At 53.6% G+C, this 22,616-nt stretch overlaps 1 protein-coding gene across 1 annotated transcript; it reads right to left on the bottom strand.

The window, feature by feature from the left end:
• Positions 1 to 563: 563 nt before the first annotated feature.
• On the bottom strand, positions 564 to 21,101 carry LIN7B (lin-7 cell polarity scaffold B). The gene is made up of 6 exons (XM_077314156.1): positions 20,928 to 21,101; positions 20,372 to 20,490; positions 19,974 to 20,045; positions 15,765 to 15,974; positions 5,383 to 5,546; positions 564 to 1,305 (listed from the first exon to the last, which is right to left on the bottom strand). Exons 1-6 carry the CDS (start codon positions 20,962 to 20,964, stop codon positions 1,284 to 1,286), a joined length of 624 nt encoding a protein of 207 aa, XP_077170271.1. The 5' UTR covers positions 20,965 to 21,101; the 3' UTR covers positions 564 to 1,283.
• Positions 21,102 to 22,616: the final 1,515 nt, after the last annotated feature.

The raw sequence follows: 22,616 nt of genomic DNA on the forward strand, positions 1-22,616 counted from the left end.
TGCAACTCCTTTGGGCAGTGAAAAGCACGGTATAAAACTTTTGGATGGCCCCACTCTGGCCCAAGTCAGCTGGGGTGGGAATCCTTCACGTATGAAGCACAGGAAAAGGAGAGCACAAGAGAAGGGGCCAAGGCCTCTTCCCACGGAGCCCATTAGTCATTCCCATGATGCAGCTGGTAATGGAGAAAAGTAGGTGGGACAACCAAATGGGTGGTAGGGGGTGCAGAAACCACATCTTCTGAGTTATGGGTGGATGGCAGACCCCTTGTCATCACAGCATGTATTTGTTGTAGAAGGGCATCATGCCAACCATCAGGAATAAGGGAAGGGACATATTCCCCATCCAGCCTAATCTAATTTATAGCACACTTATGAACGGTTTCTGTAGCCAGGAAGTGTTTTCTGCAATTCTTATCTTCACAATTCTAACATTATAGTTCCTATTTCATGGCTGGGGAATTGCAACTAAGACTGTGGGCCACTCAGCTTAAGACCTCCAGGGAGCCTTACAGTTTTCAAATGCAACATTTTCATTCCTTGCATAAATCAAAGAAACAACAATGGATCCAGATGGGAAGAGGTGTGAGTCCCAAGACAATCCCCTTCTCTTTTTATTACTCATCACAGTCTAACCCACTCTTTGTCCAAGGTGCTCAAGGCTACATACACCAGTTTTCTCCATTTTTTATCCTCACAACAACCCTGTGAGGTAGGCAAGAGAAAGTGAATTATCTCAAGTCATCCAAGGAAGTTTCATGAGGGATTGGAACTTAGGGCTTATGTCCATTGTTTTACCCATTGCACCACACTACATGAGAACCTGTTTATAACAAGGAGTGGAAGTGCAAAGTCCATTTGGATGGGGAAGGAGGCTGGCGTTACAAGGGCCTCTCACTCAGAGCAGAGATGAAACTCCCTCTGAGGTAGAGGCAGCAAATCATGCAGGAAGTTTCCATTCTCCTCTTTCGACATCCCTGTGCCATGGGGAAGAATGATCTTGAGATACTGGGGGAGTTGGGGGGGGCAGGTATCTCCCACAGTTCACAAAGAGCATGTAATATGGGTTTGCACAAACACAGTCACTCACACAGGACATCTTTAAATAAGAGGGTCGTGGAGAATAGATACTGTACATAGAGGCCCACCTCCCACCAAAGGGGAGGAAGGCTGATAAATATATGTCTCCTTCTATACAGATAAAACCATCATGGGGGGAAGGGGAGGGGGAAGGCTGGAAGAGACACAGGCAGGCCCCCCCAACAACAAGGTGATGATGATGCAAATTATCCTCGCGATTCCAAGGATCTGTAGGAAAAGGGGGGGGGGGGAGAAAGACAGAAAGAGGAAATATGAATTATGAGAGCACCCAGCATTTCCCCCTCAGTTCCAAGTAGGAACAACTTGCACAGAAAAGAACCCCCCCCCCCCCCACACACACACACACACACGGGCTCCACTGTTCCCCTGTATCAGCACTGAACCCAGCTGTTTTCCTCTGCTGCCTCCAGTTGGGAGGCCACTGGAGTTGCAAAAGCAATTAACAATGTCACCAAAACAACTGGAGTATTTTTTTTTCTTAATTTTAACCATGCAGATATATGCCTAACATTTTCCTTTATGCACTGGGGGTTACTCTTAAATGAGATTTTTCTGACAGTCTATGGGTTCCCCCAGGTGTGCACAAACCTAAATTCCATCTGGCAGCATCATGTGGATTTTATTCCCACAGAGGCCACCCTTATGATACTGAGGAGTCATTTGTGCATCTGGCTGCTTCACTTGTCAGTTTCTCAGAGTTCAGTTTTTGGCTTTCAGGAGCCCCTTCAGGAAAACACAATGGGTAAGATCCAGCCAACTGATGCCAGTGGAAAAGAGGGGTTTCTCTCCAACCACCCAAAAGGCTATGTTAGGAGATTCTGGGACCAGCATGGACAAAACTCTTGTGGAAATTTGGCAAGAATGAGTGGAAATGAGTTGCCACCATTACACAGATGACACCCAGCTCCTCCTCCTGATGGATGACTGCCCTAGCTCTCCCCGAGAAGCCTTAGCCAGCTGCCTGGAAGCAGTGACAAAATGGCTCAAGCAGAGTTGTCTGAAGCTCAACCCTGCAAAGACTGTGGCTGGGAAGGAAGGGACCACGGGAGGAAGTGTGTCTGCCTACCCTAACAGCTTGTAATGGCTCACTCCGCCAGGAACCTGGGCGTGATCCTGGATGCTTCCCCCAGGTCTCAAAGGTAGCGCGGCTGGCATTTCATCACCTCTGCCAAGCCAAACTACTAGCTCCCTACCTGGACCCAGAGCACCTAGCCACACTGATCCATGCAACGGTCACCTCTAGGCTGGACTTCTGCAACTCGCTCTACACTGGCCTACCCTTATCCTTGATATGGAAACTACAACTGGTCAGAACTCTGTGGCCAGGATTCTCACTCAGACATCATGGAGATCCCACGTCCGGCCTATACTCCAACAACTCCTGGTTCAAGACCATACGTGGTCTGGGCCCAGTGTACCTGAGAGACCACCTCCCTGCCTATACCTCAACAAGGGCCAGAGCCTTCTCAGTCCTGGCCCCCACCTGGTGGAACGAGCTCCCTGAAAATATCAGGGCCCTGTTGGAACTCTCACAATTTCGCAAGGCCTGCAAAAAGGAGCTCCTCCACCAGGCATTTGCTTGAGGCTGACCAGCCCAAAAACACCCTCTGCCCCCCCAAGACACCCCCTCCCATGACCAAAGAATCTGACCTACCCAACGTTTCTGTTAAAACATTGTTCTGATTGACATCTTATGTTATGATTGTTATACTTGTTACATCTGTAGCAATGTTCTATGTAATTACCCCATGATGTTATATGTAAACCACCCAGAGCCTTATGGCGGTATAAAAATCTTAAACAAACAAACAAACAAACAAATATTTTTAGATGGGCAATATTTAAGCTTTTCTGTTGGAAATTTTAATCTGAATTAGATTTTATTTTTGTATTATAAATATATTGATTTTAAATATACTGTGATTCACCGAGTGTCTGCTGAGATAGGGTGGAATACTAAAGGCTAAATAATAAATAAACAAACATTTTTAAAAAGTTGGGCCCAGCCCAGTATTTGAATGGGAGGGAGTCTGGAGGGGGCCTGAGAAGAGCCCTGCTGGACCAGCCCAGTGGGCCCCCTGCTTCAGCCCACGACTGGGCACAGAGACCAAGGCCTCCCCCTGTCTTGCCTCCTACCCGGGGTCTTAGAGGCTTACTGATTCTGGATATGAACACCCCGCCCCCTGTTATCTATCAGCGGGAAGATTTCTGCACCTGAATTGCACTTTGGATGTTTGGGGCAAGGAAGAGCCAAGACAGGCCTGACTGCCCACGACCGCCAGCTTTGGGTTCTGAAAGGAACTTCTTCCCAAACCCGATTGCTGCCTGGCAACTCCATCCTATATGCAGCCATCCATATTCACGTTACTGATTTTAGGTCAGACTCATGCTATTGAGTTTGGCCTCCAGGTATCCTGAAACCCAGCCCCACCTTTCTGGAAATGGAAGTATGCAGCATCTGCTGCCATTGTTTTGCTTATTTCTTCCATGAGAAACATTTCGAGGGAATCCACAATTATTATAATGTTGTCCAGAAAGGAGGCAGCAAGCGGAAAGGGCATGGAGCGCTCTCCCAGCTTTGCTTCTTTCATCATGAGGAGTAGAAACGGCTCCAGTTTTTAAAGAGATTGGCAAGCCTGCACTCCTGGGCAAGGAGCACACCATTTCTGGGCTGACATCACTGACATCTGAACATGCCAAAGGGCTCTCTTTGACTCATCAGCCTCAAAGGCTCCCAAAAGAGGACACAAGAAACATCAGGGGTGACCTGTGGAGCCTCTGCCCAGGGTTCCTTATCTATGAAGCTGCCCATCAGTCAATGAAGGTCAGTCTTGCCTGCTCAGACTGGCAGCAGCTCTCCAGGGTCTCAGGCTGAGCTCCTTCACATCCCCTCCTCCTACCTGGTCCTTTCAACTGGAATTGCCGGGGATTGAACCTGGGGCATTCTGTATATGAAGCAGAGGCTCTTCGCCTGAGCCACAGCTCCTCCCTCAGGGCAGGGAACAAGGTTTCAAGAGACTTTCAAAACATTCACCGGCTATTTTGTCAGCTCCCTTTGCAGTTGGGCTCAGCTAACCAGGAGGTTTTCAAAAAAACTGGGATGGAGTTCATTCTTCCAAACCTTGTTTGTAATCCTGTTGCCTGACTGGAAATGTGATACAGTCCTAAAAAGCCTCCTGGCCACACCTGAAAGCATTGTGACACTGTTCTATCCCATAGTAGTTAATAAGGACTCTGGGAAATGTAGTTCTTCAAGGTACCGAACTTCTTAGCGCATGGATTCCCAACTAGGGGCTCCTGAGCCTTCCCCCTATATCCTGCCTTAATGGACTCAGCCACAAGCAGGGGACTCGCTGCTTCCATTGACATGGGGTGGCATTCCTGCATAGTTACTGTGCTTGGGAAAGGGGGCAAAGCCGGGACACCTGCTCCTGCCCCAAACCACCTCCTTTCTCCCCCTCCCCTCAGTCTTCCTTTGCCGTGGCAGGGAGGCATGGCCAGCTGACACTCTTGTGGCCCAGTTCCATGGTCAAAGGGTTGAAAAAGTCTGCCTTAGCATATACGTTAGGCAGGCCAGCAACTGCATCCTGGAATTCCTTGGTCCTGGGACCCTATACCCCAAGTGCCAGGAGACCAGGACACTAGCTCAACATTTCCCTGGGCCTATCATCACTGCATCGTGGAAAAGGTTGAGGAAGGATAAACAGGTCCCTTCCTACCCCCAAAAGTAGTTAAGGGGTGGTTCTAGTGGCAGAACCCCTGGTTACAGCAGAAGCAAACTGATTCTGAGCTGAGTCCAAACTGTGTTGAGTTAAGCTCATTGTGCAATGGGAGGAGGCTATATTGTCACCGTTAGGAAACCCCCATTTTGGAATGTCAGCATTAGCGTCTGAGGTAATCTAAAGCAGGGGTAGTCAACCTGTGGTCCTCCAGATGTCCATGGACTACAATTCCCATGAGCCCCTGCCAGCGTTCGCTGGCAGGGGCTCATGGGAATTGAAGTCCATGGACATCTGGAGGACCACAGGTTGACTACCCCTGATCTAAAGGGTTTAATAAGCAGCCTCTGGAAAAGGGAGAAGGTTTTTCCAAGATATTTCTGAGAACTTCCCTGTGAGAATTTCCCAGCAAGTATCCAGGACCTCAGAAAGAAAGCTGAAAGCGATGGCTAATCCCCCACTGCTTTTTCCAAGGGTCATCACAGCCACTAGGAACTGTTCCTTCAGGGGTGTCGGAGGGGGGGAGGGGAAACAGGGGAACACACGATCCACACTCCACTCTTACGAGTAGCTGTTGTGTTGCTGCCGACGTCGGGCCGTCCGCATCTTCTCGAACCGCGCTTCCATCTCTTCCAGGACTTTGGGTGTGTAGCGCACAACCAGTTTCACAGTGCCCTGCGCAGCTTTCAGGAGCTCCACCGCCCGTTCGTGCTGCTCACCTTCCACGCTCTGCGGAAGAAAGAGGCAGCATATTCATGAATGATTTGGGTGAAGGAATAGAGGGGGCGGGGGGAGCTTATTAAATTGGCAGATGATACTAAACTGGGAGGGGTGGCAAACACACCAGAAGACAGAATCAGGATACAGGATGATCTTGGGCTAAAATGAATTTCAATAGTGAAAAATGTGAAGTTCTGCACTTAGGTAGGAAAAATCAAAGGCATCACTATAGAATGGGGGAGTCTTATCCTGGCAGTAGTAAGCGTGTAAAGCAGTGGTTCTCAACCTGGGAGTCGGGACCCCTTTGGGGGGGTCGAACAACCCTTTCACAGGGGTCGTGGCAGGGCAAGCAGTTTGGCTGGGGGGGGACGCCATCCACACAACAGTCTTGCGGAGTATATCGAGATAGAGCGTTCATCTGTCTGGAGCAGCAGAAAAGAGCGAGATCGGCATGTTGGGACAAGAGGCAGAACTGAACTGAGAAACCCCAGAAAAAAACTTATTTATATACAATGATGAGCAATGGATCTGCACGCCATTGGTCAGTTTTGGTTTAATTTCTGTGAAAGAACACTTGCATAACTTTATGGTTGGGGGTCACCACAACATGAGGAACTGTATTAAAGGGTCGCGGCATTGGGAAGGTTGAGAACCACTGATATAAAGCGGGGGTCATCAACCCCCAGTCCGCGGCAGCCGCGCCTGCCTCCCCCCCCCCCCACAGCGAGAAGGAAGGGAAGAGGCAGGCGCGGCCACCGCCAACGCAAACACGCACGCACACAGTTGCTGTGCATGCGCGTTTCCGCCCCCTGGTGGTGAAAACGCGCATGTGCGGCAACTGCGCATGCGCGCACAGCTGCCGCGCATGTGCGTGGCACCGGGCTGTCGGCTCTCCCCTCACCCCCGGAGGCGGTGACCTGACCTCAGAAAGGTTGGGGACCGCTAGTGTAAAGGATCTGGGGATCTTAGTAGACCATATACTGAGCATGAGTCAGCCGTGTGACTTGGTAGCTAAAAAGGCAAATGGGGTTTTGAGCTGTATTAAAAGAAGTATCGTGTCCAGATCACGCGAGGTGACGTTACCCTTTTAGTCTGCTCTGATCAGACTTCACTTGGAGTACTGAGTTCAGTTTTGGGCACCACAACAGAAGAAAGATGTAGAGAAACTGGAGAGTGTCCAGACGAAGATGCTGAGGGGTTTGGAGACCAAGACGTATGAGGAAAGGTTGAGGGAGCTTGGTCTGTTTAGCCTGGAGAGGTGACTAAGAAGTGACATGATAACTATCTTCAAATACTTGGGCTGCCATATAGAAGATGTAGCAGAGTTGTTTTCTGTTGCCCCAGAGGGTCAGACCAGAACCAACTGAGATCACCAAGGGTGGGCAGGTAGTTGTGAGTTTCCTGCATTGTGCAGGGGGTTGGACCCTGTAGGTCCCTCCCAACTCTGTCAATCTATAATCTCCACAAATTCCAACTGGCAAGGACATGACTGTCAGCATCTGAAGCCGATATGCAATTGGTGGTACAAAGTGCCTCAAGCAGCCAGTGTTTGTCAGCCCCTGCTGAGGTTTTCAAGGCAAGAGATAGACAGAAGTGTTTTGCCATTGCCTGCCTCTGTGTAGCAACTCTAGGCTTCTTCGGTGGTTCCTCATCCAAGTGGTCACTAGGACTGGCCCTCCTGAGTTTCTGAAATCAGCCAAGATTGGACTAGCCTGGGCAACCCACGCCAGGGAAATTCACAATTAAGCACAGTGAAGAGCCAATGCACTCACAGTTAACAGCACAGCCCAAAGACCAGTTTGTCGGTGGAAAGTGCTATCCAGTCACAGTTGACCCCGGAGGGTTTTCAAGGCAAGAGATGTTGGGAGATGGTTTGCCGGGGTCTGCCTCTGGATTTCTTAATGGTCTCCCATTCAAACAGAGCAAACTCTGCTCAACTTCTGAGATCTGATGAGATCAGGCTAGCCTGAGCCATGCAGGTGAGGAGGAAAAATAGTTTACCCTCCAGTTGGTCCTTACATATAGGAGCCTCTTGTGGCGCAAAAAGGTAAGGCAGCAGATATGCAGTCTGAAGCTCTGCCCATGAGGCTGGGAGTTCGATCCCAGCAGCCGGCTCAAGGTTGACTCAGCCTTCCATCCTTCCTAGGTCCGTCAAATGAGTACCCAGCTTGCTGGGGGGTAAACGGTAATGACTGGGGAAGGCACTGGCAAACCACCCCGTATTGAGTCTGCCATGAAAACGCTAGAGGGTGTCACCCCAAGGGTCAGACATGACTCGGTGCTTGCACAGGGGATACCTTTACCATTACCTTTACCTGGCCCTTACATGCTTTCCTGAATGGAGCCACTGAAGGCACCTGCTAATAACCGCGCTGGTAAAGAGGACTGTGATGCATGGCCATTCCTTTACCTTGAATAATGCTTTTATGTTCCCCTGCTAAGAGGTCACTCATTACCTCCCAAGTAACATCTGTACCAGCCTTTACCATGGTTCATGCAGACCCATGACTGCCTATTATTATGATAATCATAACAGCTCTCCCTCACCCCTGCCCCAAGATGTCGCAGTAAGGGATGGTATATAAACCGAATGAATAAATAAACTCCTCAGTCTTATTGATGATAGCCATGCCACAGAACCCCTTGACAATTCATGTCTAGAAAACCTTACTGATATGGAAGTCGAATAAACACCTCAATGAAGATCTGCCAGGTAAGCACAGGCCAAAATATAAGAACAGAAGAGCTCTGCTGAATCAGGTCACTGAGGCATCTGGCCCATCATCCTATCTCACACAGTGGCCAACCAGGGCCAACAAAAGGGCAGAGATGCTGAGGCCTTCCCCTCATGTGGCTCCTGGCACTAGGCCTTGAATGTGGAAGTTCCTTTTAGTCTAGTAGCCAGATAAACCTACCCTCCATGAATCATAGAACTGGAAGGGACCTCCAGGGTCATCTACTCCAATCCCCTGCACAATGAAGGAAACTCACAACTACCTAGGCGGTGTTAGCCCGGGGTGGCCCAGATCGAAGGAGGCAGGGAGGGATCCACAGACTGGTAACTCCAGTCTCTACCCTGGCCTCAACCAAATGCCTGATGGAAGACCTCCGTCTTGCAGGCCCAGCAGAACCCGGGGAGTTCCGTCAGGGCCCTTAGCTCTTCTGGGAGCTCATTCCCCCAGATTGAGCCCAGGCAAATTTCCTGGGAGCCCAGGACAACCGCCAAGTTCATAAGGTAGGACCAAGGCTGCGTATAGCCTTAAAGGTCAGAACCTTGAACTTGATCCAGGAGCTAACCGGCAACCAATGCAGCTGCCACAGCACGGAATGGATGTGGGTCCTCCAAGATTTACAAATATTCTAAAGAACACAGGGCCCAGTTCAGATCCCTGAGGCACTCCACTAGTCACTCCTCTCCAAGAGATGATGAACCATTAACAAGCACCCTTCGGTTGCGATCTGTCAACCAGTTATTGTTACTGAAATCCAGATAAACTATATCCATTCATTCCCCTGATCCAGCAAGGCAGTAACTTTCTCAAAAAAAGAGAGATCAGGTTAGTCTAACAGGACTTGTTCTTGAGAAATCCGTGCTGACTAATCACAGCCATCTGCTCTAGCTGCTCAAGGACCAACTGTCTGATGTCTTGTTCTAAAATTTTGCCAGCTGTAGACATCAAGCTGATGGGTCGGTGGTTTCCCGAAATCTCCTTTTTCTCCTTCTTGGAATTTATCTAGTCCTCCAAGTTCTCTATGCCTGTGGCCATCACTACATCTTTCTACAGAAAGTTCTACATTTTAATCATTCGTTGTGTAAAAATGTTTCCTTTTGTCCAAGCTGAATCCTGAGTTCAAGTATTGAGGAAGAGGGAGAAAAGCTCTGTTTGTTAAGCTTTCTCCTCCCCATGCATAATTTTATAAACCTCTAACATGTCCCCCATGAGTTGTCTCTTTTCTTAACTAAAAAGGACCAGCCTATTCAGTTTTTCTTCTGTCGGGAACCCGCTTGCTAACTGAAAAAACAGGGTGCCCCTTTGAAGAAAACGTCACGCCAGGCCTGGTGAACGATACAACAGGAACAAGCTTTATTTCAGCAACGTGGAGTCCGCTGGTATGGAGTAAGAGCTTCCACCGAACTCCAGGTGGAAGCTCCCTTTTATACAAAACCCACCTCCTTAGGCTGTATTGCCCCACCCAGTACTTGCGGAGGGAACATGCTGATACAATCATGACTCATGCACATATGCGAGGTTTTCCGGGGTTCCTGATGGCCCATTTTCCTGGAACAAAGGGCCATCTCCGGGCCCTTGTCAAAAGGTGGTTGGGGGGACATTGAGGTTCTTTAGCGGCCATTGCCACCTCAACGATCGGGTGGGGCGCCCAGCTGCCGGCTTGCCTATGATCACCATGCCCTACCTCCGTGATCGCGGGCGCCTCTGATGGCGGGGTTCGGTCCGGTTCCCAAGCCACCAAGGACCGAACCACGACATTCTGCCCCCCCAAAGGTCCATTCTCCAACCCCCCGGGACGGCCAGGATACCGCTTGTGGAAACGTTCAGTGAGTCGGGGCGCAAGGACGTCCGCTGCCCAGACCCATTCCCGGTCCCCCAAAGCGAAGTCCTTCCATTCCACGAGGTACTGCAACTTCCCCCTGTGGAGTCTAGAGTCCAGGATATCCGCCACCTCGTGGTGCTCCCCCCCCGGCAGGACCTCGGGCGCTGGCGGGGAAAACACGGGGTGCCAAACGTCACCGTCCGGAGTTTTTTTTAGAAGGCTCACGTGAAAGACGGGATGGATGTGCCGGAGGTTCTTGGGGAGCTTGAGCTTGACCGAAACTTCGTTGATCGGGGCCAAGACCTCGAAAGGCCCCAAAAACCGAGGGCCTAGCTTCTTGCTGGGCAAATTCAACCGTAGGTTCCGGGTGGAAAGGTAAACTCGATCCCCCGGTCGGATCTCCTCAGCTGGTCGTCTCTTCCGGTCGGCGTCCTCTTTCTGCGCTGCCTTGACTTTGTGGAGCTGCTCCTGCAGCGACTTCCAGCAGCTCCCGGCACGCTTCCCCCACTCGCGAAGGTCGGCCGATTCCCGGGCGGGGACCTCTCCAAGCTCCGGGAAGTGTCTCAGGTCTGTCCCGTAGACGACGGCAAAAGGCGACATCTCCGTGCTGCTGTGGTCTGCGTTGTTGTACGCGAACTCGGCCAGGGGGAGCAGGGGCACCCAGGTGTCTTGATGATAGGAACCGAAACACCGCAAGTACTGCTCCAGTACTTGATTAACCCGCTCGGTCTGCCCGTCCGTCTGGGGGTGGTAAGCGGAGCTCAGCCCTTGCTCGATGTCTAACAGGCGCAGGAAAGCTTGCCAAAACCGGGACACGAATTGTGAGCCCCGATCGGAAATCACCTTGTCCGGCAGCCCGTGCAGTCGGAACACGTGATCCAGGAACATCCGAGCCAACTGTGAAGCACTGGGGACACTGGCGCAAGGAATGAAATGGGCCTGTTTGGAAAATAGATCTACCACCACCCAGATCACCGTTTTCCCCTTGCTGGGAGGCAAGTCTGTTATAAAGTCCATGGAGATCACTGACCACGGCCGGGTCGGGACCTCGAGCGGGTGCAGCAGACCTTTCGGCTTGCCAACCCCCGGCTTGCAGGTCAGGCAGACAGGACAACCACTGACGTAAGCTTTTGTGTCCCGCCGCAGACTGGGCCACCAAAACCGCCGCCGGGCCAACTTCCAGGATTTTACGAAACCGAAGTGCCCGGCGGTCTTAGCATCGTGGCAGAGGCTGAGGGCTTCCCGTCGTAGCCCTTCCGGGACGTAGACAGCCTCCCCCCTCCGCCAGAGACCGGAGTCCAAAATCAAAGAGTCCCGGAGCTCAGCCAGCTCCTCGTCTGTCCCGTAGGCTGCCACTAGGCGGTCTCGGAGCGGGGCGGTCGCCGGGTCGGGCTCCCATTCCTCCCTGGCCCGACGCCTAGTGACGACCCCCCGTCCCAGCTGCTCCTCACCAAACACGGACCTGGTGCAGGGAGCGTACCCCTCCCCATAATGCGGCAGACGGGAGAGGGCGTCCGCGAGGAAATTCTCTTTGCCGGGGATGTGACCAAGTTTGAAATTGTACCGCGAAAAGAACTCCGCCCACCTCATCTGCTTGGCGTTCAGGGATCGCGGTTGCCGGAGCGCCTCCAGATTCTTGTGATCTGTCCAGACCTCGAACGGCTCCTCTGTTTCCTCCAGCCAATGCCGCCATTCGGTGAGGGCGAACTTAATCGCAAACGCCTCCTTCTCCCAGGTAGACCAGTTCCGCTCCGTTTCGGCGAATTTTCGTGAGAGGTAGGCCGCCGGCCTCAGCTGTCCCGCCTTGTCTCGCTGCAGGAGAACCGCCCCGGCTGCTGCGTCGCTGGCGTCGACTTGTACCACCATCGGCTGGGTTGGGTCGACGTGCAGTAGCGTGGGCTCAGACGCGAAAGCTTGCTTGAGGGCCAGGAACGCTGCCTCCGATTTCTCATTCCAGCCGAGCGCTGCGCTGGGCCGCGTGGCGCGAGGACCTCTCCCCTTGGTACCTAGCAAGTCCGTGAGGGGAGCCACTACGGAGGAGTATCTGGGGATGAAGCCTCTAAAAAAGTTAGCAAACCCCAGGAAGCTTTGTAGCTGTTTCCGGGTGCGGGGCCTTTCCCAGGCCAGCACCGCCTGCACCTTCTCGGGGTCCATAGCTATGCCCTGGGCTGAGATGCGGTAGCCCAAATAGTCCAGGGAGGGACGGTGGAATTCGCACTTAGCCAGCTTCACGTATAGGTGGTTTGCCAGCAGGCGCTTTAACACCTCCCTCACCAGGGTCACGTGCTCTTGGGGATCTTGGCTGTAGATCAGGACGTCATCCAAATAAACAACCACCCCCTGAAACAGAAGGTCCTGCAACACCTCATTAATTAGACTCATGAAAACCCCAGGTGCCCCGCTTAAACCGAACGGCATCACGTTAAATTCGAATTGTCCCAATTGACAGTTAAACGCTGTTTTCCACTCATCCCCCTCCCGGATGCGTACCCGGTAGTACGCCTCCCTTAGGTCCAGCTTAGTGAACAGAGTCCCTTTGCCCAGCCGGGCCAGCAAATCCGGGATCAGCGGGAGGGGGTAAGCGTTCCCCGCTGCGATGGCGTTGAGGCCCCGGTAGTCCTGGCACAGCCGTCGGGACCCATCCTTTTTCCGGACGAACAAGACTGGAGCTCCCATGGGACTGGAAGCGGGCCGGATGAAACCTCGGGCCAGATTTTTACCCAAAAACTCCCGGAGGTCCTTGAGCTCACCCTCACTCATCTTGTAGATGCGCCCTTTGGGTAGTACCGCCCCCTCTGGGATGTTGATAGCGCAGTCCGTGCGGCGGTGTGGGGGTAGCTCGTCCGCTTCCCGCTCGCTGAAAACGGCTGCGAGGTCTCGGTACTCTGGCGGGACCTCGGGCTCTGGTATCTCCTGCTGCGCCGCCGCCGCTCCCCTGGGACGCGCCGCCGTCCTCTTGTGGCTGGAATTCTCGTGGGGGACCCGATGCCGTGCACCCACCGTCAAGTCGAACTTCAGGGTCCCCGCCCGCCAGTCCACCACGGGGTTGTGTTCCTTCAGCCAATCCAGGCCCAACACCGCCCGATATCCCGCTACGGGGACCTGGATCAGCCACCGCAGCTCTTGGTGGTCCCCTATGTGGATGGCGATAGGACCCACCTCCTCCCCGAAAGGTCCCCCCTGAATCGGGCTGCCGTCCATCTGGACGAAAACCAGGGGAACCTTCCGAATGCGCTTCGGTAGCCCCAAAGCCCGGGCTATCTGGGGGTGGACCATGCTGTGGTCGCATCCAGAGTCCAAAAGAGCCTCCCCCACCCAACTTAGTCCGTTCTCCGGGTTCCGGAGCTCTAAAATTACCACGTTCGGAGGTCGCGCCTCATGCTGTAGGGGTTTTCCCTCGCACCGCGGGACCTGCTGCCCGGCGCCGTCTACAGCAGGTCCTGGCCGTTTCCCGTCGCCTGGGCGCTTCCCGGTTCGTTGCGGAGGTCCTCCGCCCGGCGTGCCTGCTGGGGGCGTGTCGCACCTCCCCCCTGGGAGAGCCCGCGGTCCTCCCCCCCTTGCCGTTGGCACGCTGCTGCGAAATGTCCTGACCCCCCGCATTTCAGGCACAGACCTTCCCGGCGTCTCCTTTCCCGCTCGGGGTTCGGGGGTCGTTTGGGGCGAGAGTTGTCGGGACCCGGTCTCGGCGCCTCGGCTGACCCGCCTTTGGCCTCCCGGGGGGGTGCGGCGGCCCAACCCAGGCTGGCTTCCAGCTTGGCGACCACAAAACACCACCCCTCCAGTGTAGACAGATCTTCTTCCGTCCCCTTGATCACGGCCCATTCCCTGAGCTTCGGGTTAAGGCCCTCCCGGAAGTACTCGATTTGGGTCTCCTCGTTCCAGGAGAACACCTTGCCTGCTTCCCTCCGGAAAATGTCTATATAGTCCATAACCCCCCTAGTACCCTGTCGAAGTCCCTTGATCCGACTCTTTGCCTTGTCCTCAGCCTGGGGGTCCTGGAATCGTCGGCGGAGCGCGACCACGAAGTCCTGCAGGTCCCGCGTTGCCGGGTCGCCGCGCTCGGCCATCCCTAGGTACCACTGACCCGCCTTGCCCTGGAGACACGAGGCCACCCCCCAGACCAAGTCCTCGGAGTCCTCATACCGGTCTCCATACCTCCGGGCATGCGTCAGCGCGTGGAGGAGGAACTGCGGGAGGTCGTCCGGCGTCCCGTCGAAACGCGCCTTAAGCTCTGGGGGGGAACGTTTTGGAGAGTAGTCCGACCCCCTCCGGATCCGGGATTCTCGGCGTCCGCCGTCTCGTCCTGCTCCGCTCCACCGGCTACCAACTTGCCCAACGACGCCGTGCCGCTCCCTGCCTTGCACGTCGCTCCTGCGTTGGTCCGGCTCTCGCCGCCCCGTCGGCTCACCCGCTCCCCCGAGATCCTCTGCTGTCTCGCCTCTCCGCTGGCCGTCTCGCCTACTCGGGACTGAAAACTGCTCCGGGTCGGGGTCCGGGGCCCGCTCACCAGTGCCGGGCTCGTCCTCGTCGCTGGAGACGTCCTCACTCGACGCGATCCCCTCCGCCGTTGTATTACCAGTCCCTCCGGGCCCGGCCCGAGCTTGCTCACGGGCTTCAGCTGCCTGCAAGCGCCTGGCCAAGTCCGCCATGGCCCGCCGCAGGTCCTCTAGGGATTCCTCAGGTCCTACCGGGCGAAGCGCCTGCCTCAGCTGGGTGTCCCAGGTTGGGGCCAACCCCCCAGACCTCGGCGCGCTCCCCGCCGTGCTTGGGAACCCCATGGCCCGGCGCCTTCCCTTGGCCGCCGCTGCCGAGGGTCTCGGGGTCCCGGACAGCTGCTCCTGGCCCCCCGATTTTCGGAGGAAATCTCCCGGGGACATTAAACTCATGTTCCCGGGGTTCGTGGGGGTCGAGACCGCCCCGTTGCTTGAAAACGCCATCTCTGGATCCGTCCCGATAAGCGCTCGGATGCGATGCCGACCCTGGAGTTCGGTGGGAAGCTCTTACGATGTCGGGAACCCGCTTGCTAACTGAAAAAACAGGGTGCCCCTTTGAAGAAAACGTCACGCCAGGCCTGGTGAACGATACAACAGGAACAAGCTTTATTTCAGTAACGTGGAGTCCGCTGGTATGGAGTAAGAGCTTCCACCGAACTCCAGGTGGAAGCTCCCTTTTATACAAAACCCACCTCCTTAGGCTGTATTGCCCCACCCAGTACTTGCGGAGGGAACATGCTGATACAATCATGACTCATGCACATATGCGAGGTTTTCCGGGGTTCCTGATGGCCCATTTTCCTGGAACAAAGGGCCATCTCCGGGCCCTTGTCAAAAGGTGGTTGGGGGGACATTGAGGTTCTTTAGCGGCCATTGCCACCTCAACGATCGGGTGGGGCGCCCAGCTGCCGGCTTGCCTATGATCACCATGCCCTACCTCCGTGATCGCGGGCGCCTCTGATGGCGGGGTTCGGTCCGGTTCCCAAGCCACCAAGGACCGAACCACGACATCTTCACAGGGAAGGTGTGCCAACAATGGCTCTCAGTTCTCCCTATGAATACAAGAGTGGATCCTCCATGTAAATATAAGAGTGGAGGGCAAGTAAAAGCCACCCCTCATTCCTTCGTTGAGGTCCACTCCCCACAGAGCTTAACAGATTCCCCAACCCTCAATACGCACCACACCATTGACCGACAGTAATTGATCTCCACGCTTGAGACCGCCATGGCGGTCAGCCACACCCCCTGGGATGATGCGGGAAATGTAGATGGGGGAGTTCTGCTCCTTGCCCCCCATGATGTTGAAGCCCAGGCCTTCGTCCGTCTTGGGGAGCTCCACCACCCGTGGGTGCGCATGGCCCTCGCTTGCAGCAAAGGCAGCCACTGTCGCCTGGAAGTGGAAGAGGAACAGATTTTCAACCAACAAGCGGTACATTGATTCTGACACACAACAAGGTTTTAAACTCCTACATGGCCCCCCTTTTTCTCTGAGAGGCTTGCTCACATCCGTGGCCTGTTGCATTGATTATCATTTGACTCATTCCCCCCCATCATCATCCATCAAACTATCTTGTCTTGCATCGTGTGTGTGTGTGTGTGTGTGTGTGTGTGTGTGTGTGTGTGCACGCACGTGTGTGCAGGGATTCAGAAGACTAAGATCAGCTGCAAGGAACTCGGATCACATCTAGACAAGATTTCCTTGGGGAGAAATATCACACACCTGGGCAAACCACTTGCTTATGAGTAACTGGTGCCTAGTTCTACTCACAAGCAAGAACCCCTGCCCGCTCCACCTGACAGCTTGCAGGATAACCGGGGTCTGGGCTTTGCAGAACGAGTGCAGAGGGCACCCAATCCTCAAAGTCATCCCAACATAATCGGGTGACATGGAAATAGCCCTTGGAGTGGTAGCGGGGGGGGGGGGGAATCATTGCAGGCATTAATTCCGATCCACAAATGCACTTTAAGGTACACATTTAAAAAAAAGTAACAGAAAATAATTTCCAAGATTTATTTCTATCATTGAGTGGACCCACCTTCTTCTCAATTCTGCGATGTATCTCACACATGTAATTAATGGCATTAAACAGGAGCCTAGTGGCACCTTGAAGACCAACAATGTTCATCCTCTCATAGAGATTTTGAGAGATTGGGCTTAGCTTCATCAGATAGAATCAGAGAGCTGGAAGGGCCATACAGGCCATCTCGTCCAACCACCTGCTCAACGTAGGATCACCCGTAAGCACCCAGGGTAAGTATCTGTCCAGCTGCTGCTTGAAGACTGCCAGTGAGGGGGAGCTCACCACTTCCTTAGGCAGCCGATTCTACTGCTAAATGACTCTATGAAAATTTCTTTTCCTCATATCTAGCCAGTACCGTTCTACATGTAGTTTGAACCCATGTCTGCGGGTCCCATCTTCTGTTACCAATAGGAACCTAGCCCCGTCTCAATCTCCTCTTCTTCAAGCAGAATATTCCCAAGTCCCTCAGCCTTTCCTCACAGCACCTGATGTTTGAAGTATTAGGAAGACTTTTATTGGATGGATAAGGGAATTATACAATGTGCTAGTCCAGGGATAGGCAAACTGTGGCCCACCAGATGTCCATGGACTACAATTTCCATGAGCCCCTGCCCCAGTTGAAGAAGGATGTAGACAAACTGGAGCGTGTCCAGAGGAGGGCAACAAAGATGGTGAGGGGTTTAGAGACCAAGACTTATGAGGAAAGGTTGGGGGAGCTTGGTCTGTTTAGCCTGGAGAGGAGACAACTGAGAGGGGATCTGATAATCATCTTCAAGTATTTAAAAGGGCGCCATATAGAGCAGTGGTCATCAACCCCCGGTCCTTGGCCCAGTGGTGGGCCACGAAAACCTCACCACCGGGCCGTGGCGGGGAGAGAGGGAGGAGCCTTTGCTCAAAGCCTGATGAGTGCCGCACTGTGTGGAGGGAGGCGCGGCTGCCGCCATGCTGGTGGGTGCAAATGCGCTTGCGCGGAGCTCCACACAGGTGCTTTTGCATCCGCTGGCGGGCACAAATGTGCATATGCGACCGTTTGCGCAGAACTGTTGTGCATGAGCGTTTGTGCCCCCGTCAGGCGCAAACGCGCATGCGCGTTGCCAGGCTGCCCTCTCCCTTCCGCCCCTGCTAGCGGTCCCCAGCCCAGAGGGATGGACCAGAACCAACGGGATGAAATTTCTAAAGTTTTGCCAGCTGTAGAAATTCCATCTAAATATCCGGAAGAAGTTCCTGATAGTTAGAGCGGTTTCTCAGTGGAACGGACTTCCTCAGGAGGTGGTGGGTCCATCTTTGGAAATCTTTAAGCAGAGGCTGGATAGCCATCTGATGGAGAGGCTGTGTCATGGCCACGTCTCCAGAGGGTGCCTCTGCACCACTGCCTGAGCTCATTCTGCCAGCTCCCTCGGAGGAAGAAGTGGAGGAGCTGGAGCAAAGCAGCAAGTCCCGATAGGGAGCCACAACCAGGTCCCAGCCAGGCAAGCACCATGCCCTCTGCACCAGCATTACCTCAGCCTGCAGCAACACCCCTGAACAGCCCAGACTCATCTCCAGAGCGCAGGAAGGAATGCAGGAGGACAACGTTGGCAACACGCAGGCAAAGTGCTCGCTTAGACTACAGCAACAGGCTAAGTTGGGCTCAGGTTGGGCTCATTCATCGGAGGAAGGCTGAGTGCCAGGTGCAGCCACTTGGTGTGACAGCTCAGCTTGTTCTTAAGCACAGCCGAAGTGCTTCTCAGTGTGGCTGCAACCCGTGCATATGTTCACCCGGTGCCTTGACTGGTTTCCTGCTCACTGACGCTTCAGCGAAGCTCTGTTTGACTGACTCCCGGCTTGACCCTTGCTTCACCCGACTAGACTACGCTTTGATTGAATGCCCCACAGATTCCTGGCTTGACCTTGGTAAAGACAACTCTTTCGGTTCTCCTTTGGACTTCATCCACTAGCAATTCCTGATAAGACCCGGACTGGACTTTTGACTACTCTCTTGTACACGCTTTGAACTTGCTTGACTCTGTAACCGTGCTTGCCCTTGCACTAACCCAGCATGTGCCTGGCTAGGGCAGCACAGGCTGATTCTGTGAAGGTTCAAGGGGGTGGCACATTACGGCGGATGAGTGATAGGATTGTGAGTGTCCTGCACAGGGCAGGGGGTTGGACTCGATGACCCAGGAGGTCCCTTCCAACTCTATGTTTCTATGATTAATGACCTTATGCTAACTAGGGCTAAACGTGTGGGATATGAAATTCAACTTGAAGACTGGCAATTTTATTTATTTATTTATTCATTCATTTATGTTTAGATTTATATACCACCACTCCCCAGCAGATCTCGTGGTGGATTATGTAATAAAATATTAAAAATACAATAAAACCCCCATAATTTACCCAATTAACAGTAAAAAACAATATAAGAGGCAGCAGTGGGCATCCTCTATAATCTATTCTAATCCCATCTTGTTCAGCCTGAGGCCCTGCCATCCCTCCAGTGAGAGGGGGAGCTGGTCCGATGGACCCTGGGATCCAAATTGGAAACCTGGGACTCTGCCCCGGCCTCAGCCAAAAGCCTGGCGGAAGAGCTCCGTCTTGCAGGCCCTGCGGAAAGAACTCCGGGAGGCCCCTCAGGTCCTCCGGCAGCTCATTCCACTAGGTTGGGGCCAGGACCGAGAAGGCCCTGGCCCTGGTTGAAGCCAGGCGAGTGTTCTGGGGGTCCGGGACAGACAGTAAATTTCTACCCACAGAATGAAGTGGTCTGCGGGGAGCATAAGCATTTGGGGGAAAAGTTTCCAAATAGTTATTATATAAAAGAAAATATAAATTCAGTACAGATGCCTGGTTTTATTCCTCACTCCTCCACATGCAACCAGCTGGGTGACCTTGGGCTCGCCACAGCACTGATAAAGCTGTTCTGACCGAGCAGGAATATCAGGGCTCTCTCAGCCTCACCCACTGTAAGCCGCTTTGAGACTCCTTCAGGTAGGGAAAAGCGGCATATAAGAACCAACTCTACTTCTTCAGTAATATCAGGGCTCTCTCAACCTCACCCACCCCACAGGGTGCCTGTTGTGGGGAGAGGAATGGGAAGGCGACTGTAAGCCGCTTTGAGCCTCCTTCGGGTAGGGAAAAGCGGCATATAAGAACCGACTCTTCTTCTTCCTTTCAATGATTCCTTCATAACTATAAGGACTAGAAACTTGCCTTAGAGAAAGAGAAAGCATCCACAGAATCAGTGAGCTACATACACCCAGCTTTGTCTTTTATACAGACTATAATTGCACTCCCCTTTTCAAGTATTATACGTTGCCTAAAATGGGTGGTGGTCAGCTCTAAGGAGAAAAGGTGGCTACAAAGGTGTGTTGACAGGTTCTTTAAAATACCTTAGCTGTGGCGTGAGCGCGGATTTCAGGACTCCCAGTAATATCCAGCGTGTCATATAACTGCTCATAGACCTGCCCAAAAGAGATGTGAGGGCGTCAGGGGGTGTATCCAGGGGACAGAAAAGGCCACCCCAAAAGTAAGGCAGGGGGATAACTGGAGGGGGAGGCGGTTGAGGAGAAATTGGGGGACCAGCAAAGGAGGCTGTGAGCAGGAGGAGGGTGTGTGAGAAGTGGGGACAGGAGGGATGAGATATGGGGAGGGGGGGCAGGGTTATCAGTGCTGCTGGGCGAAATGGAGGAACTGGGAAAGGAGACAAGGAGCTGTCCTCTGAGTGAGATTGACAAAGTTATCAAAAAAAAGGGGGGGGAGGGGGTGAAGATGTCAGACAGGAGCTCACCTCGCGGATGGCCGAGCAAAATTTACTCTGCAACACCCTCTGGAGGGCCTGCAGCTTCTGGGGGGGCACTTCCCCACTGCGCTGCAGCCGTTCCAGCAACTCCACCGCTCGGGCCACATCTGGACGGGGGGGGGAGAGCAGAGGCATCCGTGAGACGACAAGGCGCGGCAGGAGGAGGCGACAATGCCGGGCCCTCCTCGGGCTCACTGCGGGCGGCGGGGCTGGCCTGAGACGCCCGTCAGAGACCTCCTCGGAGCGGCCATGCCCAGGAAGGGCGCAGGCTCCATTTTCCGGCGGGGAGCGGCGCCCCAATCCTTCCCCCCGGAGCCACCGGCCGCTGCACGGTCCCCTCTCCGCCTGCCCAGCCCATGCCTGCCCTTCGCTAGTCCGGAGGCACCCGGGGGGGGGAGGGGGCGAGCGGGTCTGCCCACACCTGCCTGATCAGGGCCGGCCCCACGCTCTCCCCTCCCGCCTCGCTGTGCGGCTGACCGCTCGCCACCTCCGGCGCAGACGGGGCTCGCCCGCCCGCCCGCCGCCCGCCGCCCGCGCTCCTTACCCCTCTCGAGCCCCAGAGGCTCCGCCAGCGCTGCCATCTTCCCTCTCCAGCCCCGTCTCTCGCGTCAAAGCGTGCCAGGGAGGGCGGAGGGACGCGATCGGAGCTGCATTTGCAGCCTGGCACGCAGCCCTGCCCCCGGGGCCGCCGCTGCTGCTGCGCGTGCTGGGCTGCGCACGTGCGCTCGTCGCCCTGCCTCCCGCGCCCAATCGGGGTCCAAAGCGGGACAGGCGTCCGGGCCAGCACGCGGCTGGGGCGGGGCAACCCGGAGGCATCCCAATAAAAGGGACCCCCCCCGCGCTCCACCCTTCGTTTTAGGGTGCTGGGCACCGCAAAGAAAGGAAAGCGGTTTCTTATACCCCGCTTATCATTACCAGAAGGGGTCCCGGGGCTGCTTACAAACCCCTTCCCCTTCGTCTCGCCATGAAACGCAGCCTGTGAAGCTACTCTTAACCACCCTGGCTCAGTAAGGACTGGGATCATGGACACCAATTAAGTCAAATGTTTATAAGATCCGACCCACTCTAATGTGGATTTCCTTCTGGAACACAGGCCCTCCCGAAGGACAACTAAGTGCCAGGAAAGTCCAGGTAAATTTAAGTATTTCACACCTGAAAGATCCACTCTAGGGCTGATTCTGCACTTATATTGTTCATTCCGTTGTGGATCCTGCTGAATTCAGATCGATTTGAACTCTATCTCACCCCCCCTTCCTTGAAACTTAAGTGTTCTGCACATGATTAGGGAAGCTCAGAAGAGGGGGGGGGCTCTTTCTTTTCTTGAAGGGGAGAGGGGATTGGAAACAGCAGAAGGGGAATTAATCCAAGAGGCAAATTTGCTGAGAGAAGTTAGAGCTTCCCCTTTAAGGGAAGCCTTGCAACCTGGAAACCAGGAAGCCTTTGAACTGGCCAAATTCAAAACAGCCTGCTTTCTCAATCTGAATCTTAAAATATTGAGTTTTAAAAGCACTCTGATATCGCACAAAAAAGGTAGGGTGACTCCGGATCAATCCTGCTTGTTGCGGAAGGAAAATTTAAATCGCCCAAAATCAAAACGGAAATCGCATTCTGTGTAGACGCAAGGGACTGAATCGACCTGGGATTGGAATAAAAGCTCCGTGCAGTTTACACCCAGGATATCACGGGGGAAAGGTAGTGTCACTCTGGATCAATCATGCTTGTTGAAGATGAACAATTTAAATTGCCCCAAATCAAAATGGAAATCGCATTCACTGTGGACATTCTTACACCTGGTGCTCACAGGTGAAAAATTCCTTGGGGAGCCAAAATATCCAAGTCCTCATGCTAAGGTAACACTCCTAAATTTTTAAGTGTGTGTGATTGGGGGGGGGGCAGGATGCAAATGGAATCCATAGAAGCTGCATGCACACAAACATGTTTAGGCTCATGCCATAAACATAGCAAACCATACTCAAAATGTAACATACACCACATTCTGTAAAACAGAGGATAAGGAACGGGGTCTTGTTGACCAGCCATGGCATGAAGCACTTGAACAAAAGTAGCAAAGTATTCACTATGCTGAGGTCACTCATCACAGTTCTTGTTCTAAGGGTAAATTGTGCCAGGCACAAAGTGACTGCTTCCTCCTCACCAGCTTCTTGTTTGGAAATCCTTCCCTCTTGCAGTAGCTCCATCTTCAGCGCTTCAGTTATGAATTTACAAAGCCTGG

Source organism: Paroedura picta, chromosome 16 (assembly GCF_049243985.1).
Source record: "Paroedura picta isolate Pp20150507F chromosome 16, Ppicta_v3.0, whole genome shotgun sequence".
In the NCBI taxonomy this organism is placed as follows: domain Eukaryota; kingdom Metazoa; phylum Chordata; class Lepidosauria; order Squamata; family Gekkonidae; genus Paroedura; species Paroedura picta.

What these genes read in the sequence shown, in the direction of transcription:
- LIN7B (XM_077314156.1), bottom strand. Translation starts at nt 20,964, where the DNA reads ATGGCAGCGCTGGCGGAGCCTCTGGGGCTCGAGAGGG. An exon ending in TTTGCTCGGCCATCCGCGAG is followed by an intron (nt 20,046 to 20,371) that starts GTGAGCTCCTGT and finishes TCTTTTGGGCAG; the next exon opens with GTCTATGAGCAGTTATATGA. An exon ending in GCGCTCACGCCACAGCTAAG is followed by an intron (nt 15,975 to 19,973) that starts GTATTTTAAAGA and finishes TTCCACTTCCAG; the next exon opens with GCGACAGTGGCTGCCTTTGC.